General features: G+C 36.2%; 2 protein-coding genes across 7 annotated transcripts in view; one reads left to right on the top strand and one right to left on the bottom strand.

Annotated features, from left to right (window-relative positions):
- Positions 1–20,413, bottom strand: part of gnsa (glucosamine (N-acetyl)-6-sulfatase a) — a 29,335-nt gene extending 8,922 nt beyond the window's left edge. Inside the window, exons 1-14 of one of the 6 annotated variants that reach the window (XM_088003022.1) lie at positions 20,310–20,413; positions 16,401–16,460; positions 14,440–14,646; positions 14,106–14,171; positions 12,758–12,856; positions 12,505–12,672; positions 11,666–11,748; positions 11,468–11,586; positions 11,290–11,393; positions 10,532–10,633; positions 9,497–9,610; positions 9,312–9,422; positions 9,020–9,180; positions 6,053–6,735 (exon numbers count right to left, since the gene is read on the bottom strand). In XM_088003022.1, coding sequence (XP_087859148.1) covers positions 6,669–6,735; positions 9,020–9,180; positions 9,312–9,422; positions 9,497–9,610; positions 10,532–10,633; positions 11,290–11,393; positions 11,468–11,586; positions 11,666–11,748; positions 12,505–12,672; positions 12,758–12,856; positions 14,106–14,171; positions 14,440–14,646; positions 16,401–16,460; positions 20,310–20,324 — 1,476 coding nt within the window. In that variant the 5' untranslated portion in view covers positions 20,325–20,413 and the 3' untranslated portion in view covers positions 6,053–6,668. The other 5 variants (XM_088003018.1, XM_088003019.1, XM_088003023.1 and 2 more) reach the window with 5 other exon arrangements.
- Positions 19,330–24,255, top strand: dennd6b (DENN/MADD domain containing 6B). The gene is made up of 20 exons (XM_015002104.2): positions 19,330–19,635; positions 19,928–19,966; positions 20,072–20,114; positions 20,196–20,299; positions 20,375–20,455; positions 20,539–20,644; positions 21,047–21,126; positions 21,205–21,267; positions 21,339–21,394; positions 21,492–21,614; positions 21,705–21,800; positions 22,502–22,596; positions 22,678–22,743; positions 22,819–22,883; positions 22,959–23,048; positions 23,121–23,174; positions 23,243–23,352; positions 23,618–23,720; positions 23,803–23,877; positions 23,952–24,255. Exons 1-20 carry the CDS (start codon positions 19,354–19,356, stop codon positions 24,072–24,074), a joined length of 1,854 nt encoding a protein of 617 aa, XP_014857590.2. The 5' UTR covers positions 19,330–19,353; the 3' UTR covers positions 24,075–24,255.

Consider the following 24,255-nt stretch of genomic DNA (forward strand, 5'->3'; position numbering starts at 1 on the left):
CAGTCATTTTTAAATATTTTCGACATCATACTATACTATGACAAATTTTTGCACATTTTGAGGTCATACTATACTGTGAGTCAATTTTAAATATTTTCGACATCATACTATACTATGACAAATTTTTGCACATTTTGAGGTCATACTATACTGTCAGTCATTTTTAAATATTTTCGACATCATACTATACTATGACAAATTTTTGCACATTTTGAGGTCATACTATACTGTGAGTCAATTTTAAATATTTTCGACATCATACTATACTATGACAAATTTTTGCACTTTTTGAGATCATACTATACTATGACTCATTTTTAAATATTTTCGACAGCATACTATATATACTATGACAAATTTTTGCACATTTCGACATCATACTATACTATGACAAATTTTTGCACATTTTGAGATCATACTCAAAATGTGAGTATGACTCATTTTTTAATATTTTCGACATCATACTATACTATGACAAATTTTTGCACATTTTGAGGTCATACTATACTGTGACTACTTTTTAAATATTTGACATCATTCAAAATTGACCCATTTTGCATATTTTCGACATCATACTATACTATGACAAATTTTTGCACATTTTGAGGTCATACTATACTGTGAGTCATTTTTAAATATTTTCGACATCATACTATATACTATGACAAATTTTTGCACATTTTGAGGTCATACTATACTGTCAGTCATTTTAAAATATTTTCGACATCATACTATACTATGACAAATTTTTGCACATTTTGAGGTCATACTATACTGTGAGTCAATTTTAAATATTTTCGACATCATACTATACTATGACAAATTTTTGCACATTTTGAGGTCATACTATACTGTGAGTCAATTTTAAATATTTTCGACATCATACTATACTATGACAAATTTTTGCACATTTTGAGGTCATACTATAGTATGACAAATTTTTGCACTTTTTGAGATCATACTATACTATGACTCATTTTTAAATATTTTCGACATACTATATACTATGACACATTTTTGCACATTTTGAGGTCATACTATACTATGACTCATTTTTAAATATTTTCAACATCATACTATAGTATGACAAATTTTTGCACATTTTGAGGTCATACTATACTATGACTCATTTTTTAATATTTTCGACATAATACTATACTATGACAAATTTTTGCACATTTTGAGGTCATACTATACTGTGAGTCATTTTTAAATATTTTCGACAGCATACTATACTATGACAAATTTTTGCACATTTTGAGGTCATACTATACTATGACAAATTTTCTCACATTTTGAGGTCATACTATAGTATGACAAATTTTTGCACTTTTTGAGAACATACTATACTATGACTCATTTTTACATATTTTCGATATCATACTATACTAGGAATAATTTTTGCATATTTTCGACATACACAAATTTTTGCATATTTTCAACATGACAAATGACAAATCTTGCACATTCTTGAGGTCATACTATACTGAGTCATTTTTAAATATTTTCGACATCATACTATACTATGACAATTTTTTGCACATTATTAGGTCATACTATGCTGTGTCTCATTTTTAAATATTTTCGACATCATTCAAAATTGACCCATTTTTGCATATTTTCGACACTATACTATGACATTTTCAGACATTATTAGGTCATACTATAATAAGACTCATTTTTGCATATTTTTAACATAATATACTATGACTCATTTTTACATATTTTCGATATACTATACTAGGAATAATTTTTGCATATTTTCGACATACACAAATTTTTGCATATTTTCAACATGACAAATGACAAATCTTGCACATTTTTGAGGTCATACTATGACTCATTTTTAAATATTTTCGACATCATACTATACTATGACAAATTTTTGCACATTTTGAGGTCATACTATACTGTGACTCCTTTTTGCATATTTTCGACATCATACTATGACAAATTTTGCACATTTTGAGGTCATACTATACTGTGACTCCTTTTTATATATTTTCGACATCATTCAAAATTGACCCATTTTGCATATTTTCGACATCATACTATGACAAATTTTTGCACATTTTGAGGTCATACTATACTATGACTCATTTTTTAATATTTTCGACATCATACTATACTATGACAAATTTTTGCGCATTTTGAGGTCATACTATATACTATGACTCATTTTTAAATATTTTCGACATCATACTATACTATGACAAATTTTTGCACATTTTGAGGTCATACTATACTGTGACTCCTTTTTGCATATTTTCGACATCATACTATGACAAATTTTGCACATTTTGAGGTCATACTATACTGTGACAAATTTTTGCACATTTTGAAGTCATACTATACTATGTATGACTCATTTTTAAATATTTTCGACATCATACTATATACTATGACAAATTTTTGCACATTTTGAGGTCATACTATACTATGACTCATTTTTAAATATTTTCAACATCATACTATGACAAATTTTTGCACATTTTGAGGTCATACTATACTATGACAAATTTTTGCACATTTTGAGGTCATACTATACTGTGAGTCATTTTTAAATATTTTCGACATCATACTATATACTATGACAAATTTTTGCACATTTTGAGGTCATACTATACTATGAGTCATTTTTAAATATTTTCAACATCATACTATGACAAATTTCTGCACATTTTGAGGTCATACTATACTATGACAAATTTTTGCACATTTTGAGGTCATACTATACTGTGAGTCATTTTTAAATATTTTCGACATCATACTATACTATGACAAATTTTTGCACATTTTGAGGTCATACTATACTATGACTCATTTTTAAATATTTTCGACATCATACTATACTATGACAAATTTTTGCACATTTTGAGGTCATACTATACTATGACTCATTTTTACATATTTTCGATATCATACTATACTAGGAATAATTTTTGCATATATTCGACATACACAAATTTTTGCATATTTTCAACATGACAAATGACAAATCTTGCACATTTTTGAGGTCATACTATACTGAGTCATTTTTAAATATTTTCGACATCATACTATACTATGACAAATTTTTGCACATTAGGTCATACTATGCTGTGACTCATTTTTAAATATTTTCGACATCATTCAAAATTGACCCATTTTTGCATATTTTCGACACTATACTATACTATGACAAATTTTTGCGCATTTTGAGGTCATACTATACTATGACTCATTTTTTAATATTTTCGACATCATACTATACTATGACAAATTTTTGCACATTTTGAGGTCATACTATACTGTGACTCCTTTTTGCATATTTTCGACATCATACTATGACAAATTTTGCACATTTTGAGGTCATACTATACTGTGACAAATTTTTGCACATTTTGAAGTCATACTATACTATGTATGACTCATTTTTAAATATTTTCCACATCATACTATATACTATGACAAATTTTTGCACATTTTGAGGTCATACTATACTATGACTCATTTTTTAATATTTTCGACATCATACTATACTATGACAAATTTTTGCGCATTTTGAGGTCATACTATATACTATGACTCATTTTTAAATATTTTCGACATCATACTATACTATGACAAATTTTTGCACATTTTGAGGTCATACTATACTGTGACTCCTTTTTGCATATTTTCGACATCATACTATGACAAATTTTGCACATTTTGAGGTCATACTTTACTGTGACAAATTTTTGCACATTTTGAAGTCATACTATACTATGTATGACTCATTTTTAAATATTTTCCACATCATACTATATACTATGACAAATTTTTGCACATTTTGAGGTCATACTATACTATGACTCATTTTTAAATATTTTCAACATCATACTATGACAAATTTTTGCACATTTTGAGGTCATACTATACTATGACTCATTTTTAAATATTTTCAACATCATACTATGACAAATTTTTGCACATTTTGAGGTCATACTATACTATGACAAATTTTTGCACATTTTGAGGTCATACTATACTGTGAGTCATTTTTAAATATTTTCGACATCATACTATATACTATGACAAATTTTTGCACATTTTGAGGTCATACTATACTATGAGTCATTTTTAAATATTTTCAACATCATACTATGACAAATTTCTGCACATTTTGAGGTCATACTATACTATGACAAATTTTTGCACATTTTGAGGTCATACTATACTGTGAGTCATTTTTAAATATTTTCGACATCATACTATACTATGACAAATTTTTGCACATTTTGAGGTCATACTATACTATGACTCATTTTTAAATATTTTCGACATCATACTATACTATGACAAATTTTTGCACATTTTGAGGTCATACTATACTATGACTCATTTTTACATATTTTCGATATCATACTATACTAGGAATAATTTTTGCATATATTCGACATACACAAATTTTTGCATATTTTCAACATGACAAATGACAAATCTTGCACATTTTTGAGGTCATACTATACTGAGTCATTTTTAAATATTTTCGACATCATACTATACTATGACAAATTTTTGCACATTATTAGGTCATACTATGCTGTGACTCATTTTTAAATATTTTCGACATCATTCAAAATTGACCCATTTTTGCATATTTTCGACACTATACTATGACATTTTTAGACATTAGGTCATACTATAATAAGACTCATTTTTGCATATTTTTAACATAATATACTATGACTCATTTTTACATATTTTCGATATCATACTATACTAGGAATAATTTTTGCATATTTTCGACATACACAAATTTTTGCATATTTTCAACATGACAAATGACAAATCTTGCACATTTTTGAGGTCATACTATGACTCATTTTTAAATATTTTCGACATCATACTATACTATGACAAATTTTTGCACATTTTGAGGTCATACTATACTGTGACTCCTTTTTGCATATTTTCGACATCATACTATGACAAATTTTGCACATTTTGAGGTCATACTATACTGTGACTCCTTTTTAAATATTTTCGACATCATTCAAAATTGACCCATTTTGCATATTTTCGACATCATACTATGACAAATTTTTGCACATTTTGAGGTCATACTATACTATGACTCATTTTTTAATATTTTCGACATCATACTATACTATGACAAATTTTTGCACATTTTGAGGTCATACTATACTGTGAGTCATTTTTAAATATTTTCGACATCATTCAAAATTGACCCATTTTGCATATTTTCGACATCATACTATGACAAATTTTTGCACATTTTGAGGTCATACTATACTGTGACTCATTTTTGCATATTTTCGACATTATACTATACTATGACAAATTTTGCACATTCTTTCGGTCATACTATGACACATTTTTGCACATTTCAACATTATATCATGACTCATATTTCGATATTTTCGACATACTATACTATGACAAATTTTGCCATTTTTGAGGTCATGCTATACTATGACACATTTTGCACATTTTTGAGGTCATACTATACTATGACTCATTTTAGCATATTTTCAACATCATACTTATACTATGTCTCATTTTTGCATATTTTCAACATCATACTATACTATGACAAATTTTTGCACATTTTGAGGTCATAATATTTTATGAATCATCATACTATATGACTAATTTTTGGATATTTTAAACATATAACATATGATAAATTTTTGCACATTTTTGAGGTCATACTATACTATGACTCATTTTTGCATATTTTCGACACTATACTATGAAATATTTGCACATTTTGAGGTCATACTATACTATCACTCATGTCTGCATATTTTTGACATCATACTATACTATGACTCATTTTCGCATATTTTCAACATCATAGTATACTGACATACTTTTGCACATTTTGAGGTCATACTACACTATCACTCATTTTTGCAGGATGTTGACTTTAGACTTTTAATCAAATAATAATGGAGATGAATCTATAAATTTAGCCTGCAGCATTTAATTTAATCACTAAAAGTTTAATGTAAACTCAACTTTATGATATTTAAAGTAGAAGAAAGAAATGAAAGCAAAAACGTAACAGTTGCTCTTTATTTGGACAAAAACACGACAAAAATACATGAAAATCTGGCATATTTAAAAGTGCATGTTTATTTTTAAACTAAGTGATCTGTTTGAAGGAAAAAAAACATTTTCTATGTTAACTGTAGTAAAGATCATCATCAGTAGCAGCTGGAGAATCTGGATATGATTTGCAGGTTTTATCTTTGTCCCTGTTTAATAAGACAGAAAACAATTTATGCTTCACAACATAGGATATTTCAAAAATGCTAATAAATAAATAAAAATCCCTTACATCATTTCCCTGATCCAACTTTGAATTAAAATCATAAATAGGACAACATTTGGCACTTCTTCAAGTTCTTGTCTCATCTGTTTTACATGTTTAAAAAATGTGAAGTTCTTGATTAAACACTGAAATGCAGCCAAACTATTTAACTTCCTGCTTCCTGTGGGCAGATAGGGGAGAAACAAACGTGCAAATCTGTGCTGACGGAGACGTTTTCAGTCTTTTACAAGCATCGACTGAGAAACATGGAGTTTAACGGCTGATTTGGCTTCATCCGTCTCCATCCAGAGAAGATGGCGGCTCCAAAGCAGGGCAGTGGCAGCAGGAAAAGGCCTTCCTCCTCTTACTGTCTGAGTCTGCTCAGCCTCCAGCTGCGGCTTGAAAACAGCTGCTGAGGGTTGAACTTAAACCTGACAGGAGAAAAATTACATTTTCAATGTTGAATCTGCAGGTTGTTTTTTTAATACTGACTAGTATCGGCTGTCATACTTAAAAATACTTATAAAGTACTAAGTTCTTTAACATTACTTATGTTGGTTCCAGATTGTGGCGCAAGTTGTGAACATTGTGTGTGCTAATGTATTGCTAAAATGTGAAGCAGCCGTCTTGTGTTGATATTTTCTTATTGATAAATAATGTGAAAGTTGAGTTTCTTTCTCATTGAAAAACAGAAAAAAAACGTATAAATATGACACTTGCTATACTATGACGCGAAAAAAGTGGAAAAAATGACAAATGCTGTGACAAAAAGTTTGAAAAAATGACATACTATATACTACGACTCATTTTAAATATTTTCGACATCATACTATACTATGAGAAATTTTTGCACATTGTTGAGGTCATACTATACTATGACTCATTTTTGCTTATTTCCAACATAACACTATACTACAGAGGTTCCCAAACTGTGGGGCGGGCGCCGTGCCATTGCAGGGGGGGCGCGGGAAGCTGTCTGGATGAAACCCCGCCCACCCCCCGAAAAAAACGAACGGTTTTTACTGATATAAATTTGTTATAAAAGTATTACTGATTGCACTTTAAAAATTAGGTAACTTTATGTTATTAAAGGTAAAGTTTAAACAGTAATGATTTCTTGGTTAATGTCAAGTTGTCATAAAGACATTTTGAATAATGTCAACTTTGTATTAAAAGTGTCATAATTTACCGAATTACGCTTTATGACAACAGTCATAAATATTCATGAAGGCTTATTCATGTTCATGACATGTATTATGTCATATTTATGACATAACCTTCAAATAAAGTGTTACCAAACTGTTTAATCCGCTGTTAACATGTAGTAACCTGTTCTTCCGAGCCGCCTTTAAATGCAACATGAGCGCTACGACGCTCGCGCTGGGTTTACACCTGTAAAGGAGACCTGCTGCTGCTGTGCAGAGCTACACAGGTGTGTTAGAATCACGGCAGCAAACCAGCAAAACGCAAAGAACTTTTCACCAGGCGCTCACCATGACTGTTCTCACCCTCTCTCCCGCTACATGAAGCCAGGTAGTCTGACACCATGGCAGACATTACAGCTGCCACTTTGAACGAAAACAATCAGAGCAATGTGCATGCTCTGCGTGCTCTTTCTTGTGTTTTATTTATTTAATTTAAAAAAATATCAATGTACATGATTAAATAAAATAATGATAGCTACTGCAGTGTACGCAAAGCATTACAAGAACAAAAAACGGCTCTCAGTGACCCTCCAGTCATATTTTCTAAGTAAAGAGCCGTTCAGAAGAATCGGACTGTTCCTGAATGTCACATCATTATATTGCAGACTTTTGGACACAGCATTGTGCCATATATGAAACCAGTCAGTCAACACCTCCGCACAATAATTAAGTGCAGTGAGTGACAACTTTTTTTCCCCATCACAAATGCTTATGTGTCTCTGTTCAGCTAGCTTTGCTAACAATATGTCAACAGAGCTTACCTTTCTTTGAGCTTCTTTTCTAAGTGACGAAAAAAGTTAGACGTAGTCCCCACCGTCTGTGAAAGCGAAGCGCTGCTGAGTTAGCTGTGGCCATCAGATTTCTTATGATTTATGCAGCGCTATTATATTACTGACAATTAGACATCTTCTGCCGCTGAGAGAAAACTACTGCGCATGTCTCACAGCCGCGTGCGACTGAAAGGTGGGGAGGGTGAGTAACAGAAACACGTTGTTGCTTGGATTTTAATCGGTGCATTTTGCATCCACTGAAAACAAAGATGTTAAATAAACTGGACAGTATGCTGTACGTTTAGTGATATTTTCACAGTTGCGGTCTTGACTGGTCTTGAAATAAAATGCTGAGTCCTCAGAGCCCGAGACCGAGACAGAGACCATCAAAAAATGGTCTCGAGACTAAGACCAAGATCGAGAACTACAACACTGTAGTATACTATGACTCATTTTTGCATATTTTTGACATCATACAATACTATGATGCGAAAAATGTGAAAAAATTACCCTTAATATACTATGACCAAAAAATGTGCAAAAATGGCACTTTCCATACTATGAAGTAAAATACATATAAAAATGACAAATGCTATATTTTGACACGAAAAACGTGCAAAAATGTCATATAATTCAGCATGATTTTGAAAATGAGCTCAAATCTGGTGTATTTGAAGCACGTATAACATGCCCAATTCCTCATTTAACCAAAGTCAAGATGTTTTATAGTCAAAATGCACCTTCGATCATAAACTCCAGGTGTTCGACATGTCTGCCCAGAGCACGACTGCAGCATCATCAGCCGATGGTTCATCTTTTCCAGCACTTCCTGCTCAATGGTCTTTGCGATATTGTTGAGCTGGTAGGGATCTGCCGTCACGTTATAAACTTCCACAAACACCTGCAGAACAGACAATCATGCTGGGCTTCAGATCCAGCCACTAGCAGTCACTAAAGTCTGGGAAGTTCTGAGCCAATTAAAATCCACATTCTGAGGAAAGCTGGGTCTTTTAAATGAAACTGATAATGTACCTCGTTGTCATCGAACTCGCAGTACTGCAAGTTGGCAGAGGGGGCGACGGTGCGCACACAGGCATAAGTGTTATTGTACGAGTCCTCGCACACACAGTCTGGGAAGCACTCCTGCAGAAGAAGAAAATTTCTTTACACGTTTATTCAACAGGTAAACGATAATTTGATCTGGGTTTTCCTTGTACCGACACTCCCGGTCCCAACAGCGGGCAGGCTGGATCCGAAACGTTCCTTCCTTCACCTTCATACTCCACCAGGATGTCTGTTCTCCAGCTGCTGCTGTTCACCTTCCCTTGCTGCTGAAAGAACAAAAAATTAAAGTCTCTTGATTTATCATAGTTTGTCATTTTTTTTCATTAAAGTTTGTTTTCTGCACCATTCAATTAATTTCTTCCTGTCTTATTTCATCTAAGTGTTATAATAATGTCAGCGAATACTAGCACATATTATTGTGTATAATTTGACATAAAGGCCTAACTATATGCACATACCCACTAAGATTTGGTTAAATGTTAAAGTTGCACCAAGCTGAGTATTAGGCCAGAATTGAGAGAAACCATTTAAAGCTGTTGAGCCAAATTTTAAGAATCATCCATAAATGTGGAAAAGTTCAGTATTTAGGCTGCTTCAATGTCGATGTTTGAGATCTTTGTCTCCCCGTTTCAACAATCTAGATGTTGATTTAAGGTGCAAGAAGCAAAACAACAGAAAAACAGCCCACAGCATGATGAATTATGGATAATCTGGAATTAAAAATGTAGATACAATTAATGTTTTACAAATCTTAGCAGCTGTGCAGTCAGTCCACTCAGAAAACCTTTAACTGAAAGACAAAAATGATCTATTATGCTGATGATGATCTGATTTAAATGTTGAAGGGAGCTCTATGTGCAAATAGTTTAAATAATGTAAGTTGTGACAGATTTAGTTTTACAATATTTGGACAAAAAAACAAATTATATAAATACTAATATACCATCAGCTAAATAGCATGAGTCAGACTCTCAAATACTGTTATTTAAATACGTAAAGGCGATGATGCAGTATAAAAGCTTTTTTACGATTCGTGGACATTTGGAATATTATTTACCAAGTAAAGAGGAGAAATATTTTTACCGCTCTAAATTCATAAGATTACAAACTGAAATTACTCTGCGTTTAAACCATTAATAAAAGCTCATTAATTGTTCTTGTGAAATAAATAGATGACGTTCTCTCACCATAATGGGCAGGAAGGACATGCCGTCCATTTGGGTCTTGTTGACGTTGTAGCCGGCGATGTCCAGGATGGTCGGGCCGAGGTCGACGTTCGCCACCGGCATCTGACAGCATCAACACAGAACAGATGGCTGAACCTTCAAAGTTACAATTTTACTATGTTACAACACATCTGATAATATGAAAAGTAATTCAATTCAAAAATACTTTACTGATAATTTGATAATTTGAGATTCTTCAGAGTTATTGTGGTCAGGAATGATCTCCTGTTTGTGTTACAGCAAATTTGAAGAAGTTGACTCTAAGGACAAGTGAGATAAAAGCCTGATGTGTTTTGCTTTCACACTCTACTGTGTCAAATAAACTAAACCTTGTGAAAAACCCGTTCCCCTCCTCACCTGTGGGGGCGCTGCCACAAGAACCACTGAAAAAAACAAGTTCCTTCTTCACTAAATGTAAGCAAAAATGGAGTGGCACCAGATTTTAGTGGTTGTAGGATTTCTGTTTTGTCTTTAGCCAAAGATCAGAAGCACGAAATGTCTAGACTCATGAGTTTGTTTTGGTTGTTTTTACCCAGAATGCTTTCGTTCACTTCCTGCTTTTGGAGCGGTCTCTGGTCCACTTTGCATTCACATATGAATTTGAATTAAAATCGTGACAACTGAACCGAGACAAAGGTTTTTAGGTGAACCAGAGCTAGCCGTTTTGGTCGATTCCGTATGTAACAGTATAAAAACTGAGACGGTGTGAATGTTTGTACCTGGCTGGTCTGGTTGGGTTTGATGTTTGGTCCTCTGACCAGGAGAGGAACCCTGATGTCGAACTCATAGAGCTGCCGTTTGTCCAGCGGCAGAGAGAACTGACCTGAATCAGAGCCAAACGCTTTAATTCATCACATCACCTAAAGAGAACTGGCAGAGATCAACATCCTCACTCACCTGTATGGTAGCCATTATCAGATGTAAAGAAGATGTAGGTGTTCTCTAGTTCACCTCTGACCTCCAACTTCTTCACAATTTTCTCCACCAGATCGTCCACTGACAGTAAAGTTCGCCATCTAGAGCAACAAAAACAGATATTTGATCAGCAACAGTAGAAGCAGATATAAAGGTTAGAGAAAAAATAAAACCACAAACCGCTTCCTGAAGGCGTCATCGAGGAACTGGACAGAGGAGTTGGACATGGGAGTTTTAGCCTGACGGATCAACCAATGTTTGTCCTAAAATCACCAAAGGAAGTCAGATTAATAAGGTTTTTAAATGAATGTAGCTGTTTTAATTGTCCTAAAATAGAGGTGGATTGAGTAGAGAAAGAAATATGAGAGAAAGAGAGTTTACCAAACTATTGGGTGGAAATCAGTTTTCAATAACAGTAGAGCTGAATAATAAATCAATAACAATATATATTGTGATAGAAACATGATCAATATCAATAGATACTAATCAATACGTCTGATAGTATATTCAGAACATATTCACTGAAGTCTGATGCAGAAAGAAAGGCTAAGCTAGGTTGGTGGAATCAACTAACTCACTTGCTCTTTGGTTGCCTAGCAACAACCTGCTGGGCAATGAGCAGTTTCAAACCCCCAACTTTGGTTACCTAGCAACAGCCTACTGAGAAACAGTTTCAAGTTTCCCCACTGTGCCTCATAACTGCTTAAAAATAAACAAAATGGTGTTTAGTAAAAACTTTGGATAAAACAGGAAACCAACCAAAAAGCTGATAAATAATTATCGATACTGACAGTTATTGATATTGACTGATATGAAACATTATAACTTTTTCAGCTTGTATTGGCCTGGAAACTCAGTTTCTCTGGGGTAACCTGTTGGTTTTTGCCTTTAATTTTTTATGTGACAGTAAAAAGGGAAAGGGTTATCCAGATTTAATATCAGAGTCAAAATAAAACAGAGACATTTTAGAAATGTTTGAATCCATCTGGTTTCTGCTGTATACTAAAAGCGTGTCCCACCTTCCCGTGGACGTTAAAGTTGGGGTCCCTGGGAGCCTTGGTGTTGTTGAAGCGGTCCTGGTACTGAGGAGCCGCCGTCCACGGGGAGTGTGGCGCCGGCGTGGAAACCATCATGAAGAACGGCTGGTAACTGGATTTATACTGGAGGAAGTCCAGAGACCTGTTAGCCTGGGAGAGAAACAAAAACCAAAATTGATCATAACATTTCCCTTGCGTCTCTAATTGCACCTTTGACATTTAAACGAAGTCTCACCAGCACATCGGTCAGGTAATCTCTGCTGTAGTCCGCTCCATGTTTCTGAGCCTTCCCATTCACTGACAGAGTGTAGTTGTAGTATTTAGAGTTTTTCTCCTGGAAAACAAAAGTTATCCATTAATTCACTTTGAGAATCTCTGGTTGGTTCAGGGATAAAAACACAAATCAATCTGGCAATTCTTTCTTAAATGCTGTTTTTCAACAAAAAAATATTTTTACAAGTTTTAATAGTTCATTTTAATGGTCCAAAATACAGAAATTATGCTAAAATGGATGTTATGCTAAATCAGAAGTCATGATAAACATGCTAGCATAATTTTGTTGTATGTTAAAACGAAACTAGTTGGTCTCAGAATTATGCTAAAACAGAAATTCATATTTAGCATAACTAACATTGTAATATAAATTCTGTTTTAGCATCTTGCTAAAATGTGATACTAAAACACACGTTATGATAAACTTGCTAGCATAACTTGTGTTTTAGCATAAATTATATTTCTGTGTAAATTTCGTTTTAGCGTGATATGTTTTATGGAAAATCTGAATTTATGATAAACTAGCTAGGATAACTTTCGTCTTAGCATGTGTAATTTTCATCTTCGACGTTAGGGTTGAATCGTTAAACTTAACATGAACTTTAAAAGCTAAAATGTCCGAATACTACATAAAGTGGGATATTGGGAACACAAACCAGTTATTTATCAAATCAAGTATACTGAAATTCTGGGACCTTGTAACATTTAAAACTTCACAATTCATGTTTAAGGTCAGAAATCAAAACCTTCCACACAATATACAGGAAATGTTTGGTGACAGAGAGGGTGGTTATAATTTAAGAGATGAAGGATATTTTAAAAAACAACATATTAGAACAACCAGGAAGAGTTTTTGTTTATCTGTGTGTGGAGTAAATGTCTGGAATGGATTGAATGATGAGTTAAAAAAAAGTACAAATGTAAACCAATTTTAAAAACTCATTAAAACAGAGCTCATTTCAAAATATGATATATAAGATGACTGTTTAAAAGTCTACAATGTAATTGATGATATAAATAGTATTTAAATAATTGTACATAAGCAAACATCATGTAAAATGGAAACAAGTTCTCTCTTTTTGATGTACTGAAAGTTAATCGATTATAAATTGACAAGTAGGAAAGGGGCAGGACATTATATCTTCTACCTGCTCCTTTTCGAACTGAAAATATAAAATTTGCATGTCACATGGGCAGAATAATTTGTTTTACGTTTTTATTTCTTACGCTTGTTTCATTTTATTTTATTTTATTTTTTTTCTGTCTGTTATAAATCAATAAATCAATCAATAAATAAATAAATGTCTTACTAGTGCCACCCAGTAGCTCCAGCCTGGAGGAACGTGCTCCAACCCACCAGCGTCAGAATGTCCATACTGGAAGACATAAACAATACAGATATTTTCAATAATCTCAATATAAGACAGGGAGCACTTTAATGAAGAAGCAAAGAAGACGGCAGATGGAACAATGCGTATGACCCCAGGTTAAAATGTTGTAAAAGTAGAAATGAACCAATCTTCTGTCGTTATTTAATATTTTGATCTTACTTAAAGTAAATTTTTTTAATAAGCACATGTAAACGATGTTGTTTCTCCAGTAAAAGCATCAGTTATAGCAGAAGTGGAGGCTCATGTTTCTAACCTGGTTGAGGTATTTCCCTGCGAAGAAGGTTTGGTATCCTCCGAAGCTCTTCAGCAAAGCAGGGAACGTTTGCGGCTCCTGGCTCTTCTGCCAGGCCAAGCTGCTGCAGTTCCCCTCCAGCGTGTTGTTGATGACGTGGTGGTTGTGGGGGTATTTCCCCGTCAAGATGCTGGCTCGACTCGGGCAGCAGAGAGGACTGGCGACAAACTGAGAAACACAAGCAAAATGGGCAAAATAAGCTGAAATGTTACATTTATCATTAGTATGGAAGTGCAGAGCTAGGGACATATTACTTTACATCATGAAAACCGTATTGCAGGGGTCACCAACACGGTGCCCGCGGGCCCCCGGTCGCCCGAGGGGACCTTGTCAGTCGCCCGCGAGCAAGTTCTAAAAATAGCCATTGTTATTAGGGAGCACTGCCAAAAAAATATTCTATTAAATGTTTTGTACCCACTTTAAAAAAAGAAAAGAATAATATGGATTTTTTATTATCTAACCCTCTTTACTATTAGCAAAATTGTGCAGAAAAACCCTCTTTTTTTCAATACGTCTTGTAGTAGCGAGTCTATGGCGGTGGGCACATCAAAGCCAAATGTCACTGGTCAGTTTATATTTATTTGGCGGCTTGGCACTTTTTCTGTAAGCTAAAAATGAATGAGCGGAGTTTGATCCCACTCGTAGTTCTAACAGCGGTCATTTGGATCCCGGCTGAGCTTTATACCGTGTGCGGTTCTGGCGGGTCACATCTGCCACCCCTACTGAGCGTCTCAAACAATTTAATCTAGTCCCCAAAAGAGTAAAAATTAAGCAAACAGTGTTGCATCACTTTCTCCTCCTCTGGATGTCTGACACCACCAGAACCAGGGAATCAACATCCCCGTCTTTCCGTGGATCATATGGGTAGGCTTCGCTTTCATGTCTATTATTTAGCATCGTTTGTAAAAAAAAAAAAAAAAAAAAAGTCAGCTGTTTTTGTGGTTTAGGTTTGTGCTGGTTAGGTGCAGACAGTGATAGTTTTGTGCTACTCTCCAGCCTGTCTAACTTTTTTTTTTTTTAAGGTTGACCCATCAGCTTTTCAGTTCACGAAACCACAAAAAGGCTAATAAACCGGCAACCGTCAGAACTGCGCAGGGTAAAAAGCTCAGGCAGATCTTAGGACAACAGGAGGAGCTCATTCATTTTTAGCTCACAGAAAAAGCGAAAAATTAACAAAAGTAAACTGACCAATATGATTTAGCCTTTTGCTGCCCAACCCCACAGACTCACACTGATGTGCGCTACGTACAAGATGCTTTGACACAAAATGTTATTTTCTCCACAATTTTTTTCCAATTGTTCAAAAGGAAAAAAATTGAAGCTGAAAGAAAATCTTGAATCTGAAAAGTAGCTTTGAATATATTTTTTTCAGTTTCAAATCTTTATTTCCAGATCATTTTTAAAAGTTCCAGACCTTTTTTCAATTTCAATACAATTTTTTTAGTTTCAAATCTTTTTTTTAGCTTTATTTTGAACAAACTTTGTGGCCACAATGTAATGCCATATTCTCAACTCAACTGGGAAAATAATTTTGCACTTTGAGCACAAATTTGCTTCGTTTCTCTATTGTTTCTGTTTGACATGTAAAGTATTCTGTAGACTCCTATATCTAATCTCTGTTCAAGGCTTTGACAAAATAATAAAAAAACAGAATCAGTATGAGTGAGCCTTGTCCTGCTTTAAAATAATGATAGATAATTTTAGGTAAAATCTTATAATATAAACTTCTTTCCTCTTTAGAATTTTAGGTAACATCATCAGTATATTGTGCTGCCATTAGATCCAAACAACATTTATGTACTTAATTATCCCAGATCTGAAAGTAAAAGATCTGCAAACGTTCACATTAAAGCACAGCTCTGATTTTGTGGTTGCAGCTTTACTCTTCCTCATTATAAGACGCCTGAAGTGGTGATACTTACCGCGTTTGTGAAGGTTATCCCAGTGTCACCAATTAGTTTCTTAGTCTTGGTCAAAGGGTTCTAAAAGACAACAAAGTGGTTTTGTTACATCACGACTTGTAGAAAGAAACTAAGAACGTCTTAAAAATCCCTTTAAAGACATAAAGCAGAGACTAAACCTTAAATTTCTGCGTCATGTTGCAACTTTAAATTGAGGCAACCTGACAGTCCAGTCCAGTTCTTAACTGGTTTTAATCTTACCTAAAGAAAAGTGACTTCTTTGTGTCAATAGGTAATTTTTCATATGTGGGGGTTACCCAAGGTTCAATCCTGAGACTCCTACTATTTAATATCTACACCAGCTCAGGTTATAACAAGAAAGATTAGTTACCATAACTACACAGATGACACACAGCGCTACGTTACGATGCCACCAGATGATTCTGAACCCACTCAAGCAATGAATAATTCATTCATTGCTTTCTACTCAGTTGAATAGAAACAAAACTGAAGTTTTAGGTCTCCGGACCTAAAGAGGAATGATCTAGAGCAGGGGTGGGCAACTCCAGGCATCGAGGGCCGGTGTGTCTCTACTTCAACACACCTGAGTCAAATAATGAGGTCATTAGTAGGACTCTGGAGAACCTGATTGCACTGAGGAGGTGATTCAGCTGTTGGATTCAAGTGTTTTGGACAAGGGAGACATCTAAGAGTTGCAGGACACCGGCCCTCGAGGACCAGGATTGCCCACCCCTGATCTAGAGTCAGAATGCAGCTTCAGTTATTACAGCTAGAAACTAGAAATCAGGACTGAAATATGGGTCTGAGCCTTCACAGATGCATAAAGACGGTTACAAAATCAGTCTTCTAACACCTGAAGAACATTTCTAAAATTAAAATAGTAATATCCCAGAAAGATCTAAAGCAGGGGTGTCAAACTCCAGTCCTCAAGGGCCGCTGTCCTGCAGTGTTTAGATGTGCCACGGGTAAAAAACAGTGGAATGAAATGGCTTAATTACCTCCTCCCTGTGTAGATCGGTTCTCCTGAGCCTTGCTAATGACCTAATTATTCTTTTCAGGTGTGGTGCAGCAGAGGCACATCTAAAAGTTGCAGGACAGTGGCCCTTGAGGACTGGAGTTTGACACCCCTGATCTAAAGAAATGAACACATGTGTTTATCTTGAGAGCACTGAGAATAGACTTTAAAATACTTCTGTTAGTTTATAAATCTGTGAGTAGCTTAGCACCAAACTACGTTAAAGATCTGCTGTTGCTGTATCAGTCTTCTGGTTCTGTTTTGTGCCCCCAGAACCAAACATGGAGAAGCAGCATTCAGTTATTATCCTCCATTAATCTGGAACAAAGTTCCACTAAACACCTGAAACACTGCGTTCCTTCCTTTAAATTCAGGTTAAAAACTCATTTTATTAAAGCTGCCTCTCATTGACAGGAACTGAAAAAACAGATTTTATTTTCATTTGATAATCATTATTCTTAATGATCGAATTGGTCAAAACGTAATGTTTGTTGCTTGTTTCATAATTGATTACTGTTTTAAACCACTTTGCCTTGTTGCTGAAATATTCCACACAGATAAACTTTAAAACGTTTTCCTTCACATGATGCATCATTGCCCTCCCCAAACCCGTAATTTGACCTAAAATGATGAGATAAAGCTTCAGTGAAGATCCTGCTGACTCTATTAAGATTCCTAAATGATGGTTTCAGCCAGGAATGTGAGCTGTCAGCTTTAGACTGAACTAACAATTATATTCAGACGTAATGAACATTTTTACCACAGTTAACACAAATCTGAAGCTGTTAACCATTAAATATCAGTTAGTAGTGATAACATGTACCGACCAAGCCGCCCATGGCGATGTCCAGGTCGTCAGCGAGGATTAAAACGATGTTTGGTCTCCGGTTGGCTTGTCCAAACAACCCGTAGCTTTGCTCGCTCCACAGAGTGACGCAGATTAGCAAACAACTCAAAAAGCTCCTCAAACAGAAGCGATTAAACTCCATTTTCTGAATACAGGTGGAAAATACCGAAGCTAGCAGTCCGTAGAGTCAAAGTCGCGGCTTAAAATAAGGAAAAGATGGTGTTCAGAGAATAAAACTAACTGCTCGGCGCAACACTGACAAACAACGGTTTCCAGTATATGGGTCACGTGCTACCGCTCAGATACGGAAGTCCCAATCAGCTGATTGCCGCGTCCGTCAGTTTTGACGCCATATTGTGTGTGGCAAGTTGTGGTAAAAAGAAGGTCATAATTATTGTTTTAAGGCTTTTAACATTGTCTGCGAGGGATGTAGTGATACCAGAGATGGGCAGAGTATCTCATATTGTACACTCATATTTTTACTCAAGTAAAGGTAAAAAGCAGCCATCCAAGAAATTACTCAAGTAAGAGTAAACCTTTATTTGGTAAACCATCTACTTAAGTACTTAGTAACTGATCAAATTAGCAATCCAGGAAGTGAGGACAAAATATAGTAGTATGTCCTACATCACACCTTCAGCAAGTACTGCTAATCCATCTCTATAGCTTTTGCTGTTTCTCTCTAAATGTCTCTGTGGCCATATGGTTAGAAAGCTTTAATGTAGGTTTCATTTCAACTCATCTGTGATTTGGTGTTGTACTTCCAGTACTATTTGAGCTTTTGGGATGCAAATAAACTGCTATGTTGCCACAATTACGCATAACAACTGTCTGAAAGAATAAAGTACAAGGAAACTCCTTCTAGATGCCCAGCATCCAAAACCAGAGGGAATTGTCCAAGCATGCAACAACTCTATCAAAAATTTATGAAGAAGTCTACAAAAAGAATAAATCACAGCTAATAGCAATAATAGTTTATCACTATTATGTAGCGATACATAAGCATCAAAATGATAAAAAATAAAATATTAAAATATTTCATCCTACTTTTACTGAATTATGTGTCACAAAATATTAAAATTTTTAACCATATGCTAATATTTCAGGCGCACCTGTATTATTGTTATTTTTGCTCAGAATCGATGGGTTTGGATCCGCCTCTCCAGCTGTTGTGCGCCCCCCAGGCCCCCCTACTGCTTATTTCAGGGGAGCCGAATTTGGCACCTGCCGCGATGGATCCGTTGGACGGGTTCGGTTCTCCCAGACGGGAAGAGGCTTTGGCAGACAGCCGATCCGGCTGGACCCGCTTCTCCTCCTGGCTGGAGTGCGTGTGTGTGGTTACCTTCGATCTGGAGCTCGGACAAGCCATTGAGGTGCGCTAGCTTAGCATCGCTAACACCAATTTTCGTTTGAATAATGTACCACTTTAAATCGAAGCAGTCTAGTAGAAAAACCTACTTTGTAAGATAAAAATATTTAAACATGAAAAAAAAGCCTAATGTTTAATTCTTAATTCGGCGTGTTTAGTAGCTGATAAATCTATTTGTTTTTAAAATTATTTGGTCACATTTTTCTCATAAATAAGACTTTTGTAGAAATGAAGACTAGTTAAATTAATAGAATTTTAAATGGAGTCTGGTATTCATTCATTCTTTCCGCTTGCAGCTCGTTTATCCGCAGGATGTCAAACTCACAGAGAAAGAGGTGATTTATTATTGTCATTAATTGTATTTTTTTTTATCCAAATAAATCTGACATTCAATTAAGTCATTTCATCTGACTTATGGTGCTGTTTTGGTTTATTGTCAGAAAACCAGCATCTGTTACTTGTCCTTTCCTGACTCCTACTCGGGTAAAGAAACATTTATTAAATTTAGTTGTTCTGAGGAAGTGAAGTTCAAAGGTCAAACGATGTAAATCTGATTTTCCTCAGGATGCCTTGGGGACACTCAGTTCACCTTCAGGTTACGCCAATCAGTTGGGCGTCAAAGTTTCAAAGACGACATCTATAACAGAGACGCCCCAGCCACGCTGCAGGTGAGCTTACCTGAGACATCTGCATTCAGTTGTGTCTCACAGAGAGCAGGTAAAACAGGTGTGATGTCTCCTCAGAGGGAAACGGCACATTTTTTCGGCTACGTCTACTTCCGTCAGGTGAAGGATGTGTCTGTGAAGAGAGGCTATTTTCAGAAGGTAGCTCACCTGTTTTCCTCCATTACTTGATGTTTAATTTGATGAGGTCACCTGATGGTTTTTATCTTGACGTTACCTTTCAGTCGCTAGTGTTGGTGTCCAGGTTGCCCTACACACACCTGTTTCATTCAGTGCTGCAGATCATCGCACCGGAGTTCTTCGAGAAGCTGGAACCCTTCTTGGAAGCAGGTGATGACGCTTGTCTGAGTTTCTGAAATTCAAAAGGTGAAAATTTGTACTTTTAGAACTCAGAAATTTCCAATATTTTTTTTTCTAGAGACTAATTTCAGAGTTTTTTTCTAGCAAATTTTCAACTTTAACCTCAGAAATGTCTTTTCTTTCTTTTAGGAAATTTGTGAGATTATGTTTTTTAAATTTTAGATTTTTTTAATAGCATTTTGTTTTTTACTTTTCAAGGTCAGAAATTTCTTAGCTTTTTTTCTAGAAAATTTCTGAGACGAATCTCAAAGGTTTTGAGTTGAGTATAAATTTACGCCTTTTCTTCTAATACAAGCTTGTATATTGACTCCTCTGTGCCTGTATCATTAAAACAAGCCAGTTTGACTCATCCAAACTCTGTTCATCTTGAAGTTTGCAATGAGATTGACCAGTGGCCCAACCCCTCACCTGGACAGACGCTCAACCTGCCCATCGTGGGCGTTGTCTTACAGGTCAGCAGAGGTAGTAGACACAGGTAAACGGAGAGACGTGTGGAAAATCACCTTTTCTGTTATTTTTCTCTGTTTCAGGTTAGAATTCCTTCAAAAACAGACAAACCGGGAGGAAGTCCCGTCAGACAGATAGCTAACGAGGTCAGATCCGTTCTCCCTCCTCCTTCCTGTCCCTCAGATTCTGTTGTCATAGTAACAGCTTGTCCTTCTAGAGCCCACTGCCAGCTCCAACGCTCCTTCCAACCATCCACGAACTGGACCTCTTTAAGTTAGTGCTGCCCCCTGCCGTTGTTATGAACTGGACCACTGATTGGTCCCAGCGGTAGCTGTCTCTCACCCCCCCCCCCCTCCTCCGTCCTCCTCAGGTGTTTCCAGTCGGTTCTGATCCACCTCCAGATGCTGTGGGAGCTGATGCTGCTCGGCGAGCCGCTGGTCGTCATGGCGCCGTCTCCAACCGTCTGCTCAGAAACGATACTGGCGCTGGTCAGGTAGCTACTAAAAGAGCCTGGGGGCCAATCAGCAGGGAGTGTTGGCGTTGTCATGGTAACAGCAGGTGTGAACATTTCCATCCCTCTCAGCTCCATAAGCCCTCTGAAGTTCTGCTGCGACTTTCGGCCGTATTTCACCATCCATGACAGCGAGTTCAGAGAGTACACGACCCGGACGCAGGCGCCGTGAGTCTGGCCCCCAAAACGCCAAATTAAATGTTTAATTTTAAACGTTTAACATTTTAAATATTTAAAATCTAATTTTTAAATTTTAAATGTTTAAAATTCAAGCAAGTTTGACATTTTTATTGTTTTATTATTTATAGACTTTATTTATTTTAACTTTTTAAATTAAGTTTATTAGTAAATTTTATAAATAATAAAGTTTGTTATAAACTATTATAGTTTATTTTATAAAGATGAGGCTGAACATGAAGCTTTGAGGCCCTCTTGTGGCTGGGAGGCCAATCTGCACCTACATGTGAAAATCTCGGGTCTATGCTTGACTTTACATAACTATTTTTATTAATAATTTGAAAGCAAAAAATGCTTAATAGGAGATTTTTTTTATTTAAGCCTGATGAAAGCTAGAACTTCCACTTGAGGAGTTCTGGGTAGAGTACATTTTTAAAAACAAAAGTTTTTTGTTTTTTTTATCTTAAATGCAACATGTTTATGCTTCTAGCTTAATTTCTACTCTAAATATGTTGGTCTTTCATTAAATGGTCTTTGTTAGAGTCTGTATACACAAGTTAAAGATTAATCAGTTACCAAATTAGTTGACCATCATTTCAATAATCAATTAATCACAATTAATCCGATTAATCGTTTCAGCTGCCAGTGTGATTGTTCCACATACCTCTCGTTTCTCTCCCTTTCTGCTTCAGTCCAAATGTGGTTCTGGGGGTCACCAACCCGTTCTTCATCAAGACTTTTCAGAACTGGCCTCACATCGTTCGACTGGGAGAGATAAAGATGGCCGGTAGACTTCGCTCTCTTTGTATCGGTTTGTCTCTGACTGCAGATCAAACCTTATTACATTTGGGTGTCTGCGTTTTTCTAGGTGATCTTCCGAAGCAGGTGAAGGTGAAGAAGTTGTCCAAACTAAAAACTCTCGACACCAAACCAGGTAACTTAGCCTGACTCGTCTTTCTGCTCTTAGTTCACGCCTGCAGCTTGCTGGTGTTTGAATGTTTGTGTGCAGGGATTTACACAGCCTACAAAACATTTCTACACAAAGACAAGATCCTTATCAAGAGGCTTTTGAAGGTGAGCACAGGTCCATGTTGTCTGGTGATTTAAAAACCAGCAGCTTACAGGGAATCCTCTTTTTTTTTTTTACAGGGAATCCAGAGGAAAAGGCCGTCAGAGGCTCAGAGCGCCATCTTGAGGCGACACCTGCTTGAGCTGACGCAGAGCTTCATCATTCCTCTGGTGAGGAATCGGTGCAGAAGCAGGTGATTCTGCAGGTGAAACTGTCAGTAAACCCTCCGTCTTGTCTGACAGGAGCGGTACATGGCGAGCCTGATGCCTCTGCAGAGATCGGTCACACCCTGGAAGGTACGGCCGTCATCACAGGGGATCTCTAGCGGCAATAAAACAACGACTTGGTGTTTGTTTTTGCTCAGACTCCTCCACAGGTTCGTCCGTTCAGTCAGGACGAGTTCATTTCCACTCTGGATCACACCGGCCCTCAGCTCACCTCCATGCTCAGAGGGGACTGGATGGGTCTGTACAGGTGAGTCGCACAGGTAGCAGCAGGTTAACTGCTGTGGTGCATCCAAAAATTATTGTTGTAAATATTCTCTAATTAAGAATGTTCTTAAAACTAATGCAAAGCATCATGGGATTTGACCTCAGAGCAGCATTGATGTTAAAATAGAAAAAAAGAAAAAGAAAAGTTTTTGCTGTTTCAGACATCATCCTGCCACCACCGTGTTTGACTGTCAATATGGCGTTCTTTTGCTGATACGCCTAATTTAATATCGTTTTCTTCCGCTCAGGAAGTTCTTCAGGTCCCCGAACTTTGACGGCTGGTACCGCCAGCGCCACAGAGAGATGACGCAGAAGCTGGAGAGCCTCCATCTGGAGACGATCTGCGACGCAGTGAGTGTCTTTCCTCACCTCCAGTGTTTGAATATTTCCGACGTGTTTCCATCTTGTAACGGTGACGCCGGGTTTTGTGCAGGACCTTATGGGCTGGACCAAAGACAAGTCGGAGGTGGAGATCGTGGACCTGATCCTGAAGCTCAGAGAAAAGCTGGTAATGAGATTTAAAATGAGAAGACGGTTCTGGAAATTAATCAGAATGTGTTCGTAACTGCCTGTTTCTTCCAGATCAAAGCTCGCCGGCAGCAGCTGCAGGTCAAAGATGAAGTTTTAGACAAACTGGACGCTTTCATAAACTCTATAGTCGGCTCGCTGCCTGAAGACCTGCAGCCCGTCCTGAACGCACGCTGATGCCATCACACCTGATAGAAGCCCAAACAATGCAGAAAGCAGATGAGTCTGGTGAAGAGTGAAGACTTCATGACGACACAGAAGATTTTCATTTATCTCAACAGAAAACCCAACAGCAGACAGTCGAAGCACACAGCTGTTATTTTTCTAGTCTGAGAAATTAAAAACACTAACATGCTGC

Source organism: Poecilia mexicana, unplaced genomic scaffold, assembly GCF_051168715.1.
Source record: "Poecilia mexicana isolate PSO_F unplaced genomic scaffold, ASM5116871v1 scaffold_23, whole genome shotgun sequence".
In the NCBI taxonomy this organism is placed as follows: Eukaryota; Metazoa; Chordata; class Actinopteri; order Cyprinodontiformes; family Poeciliidae; genus Poecilia; species Poecilia mexicana.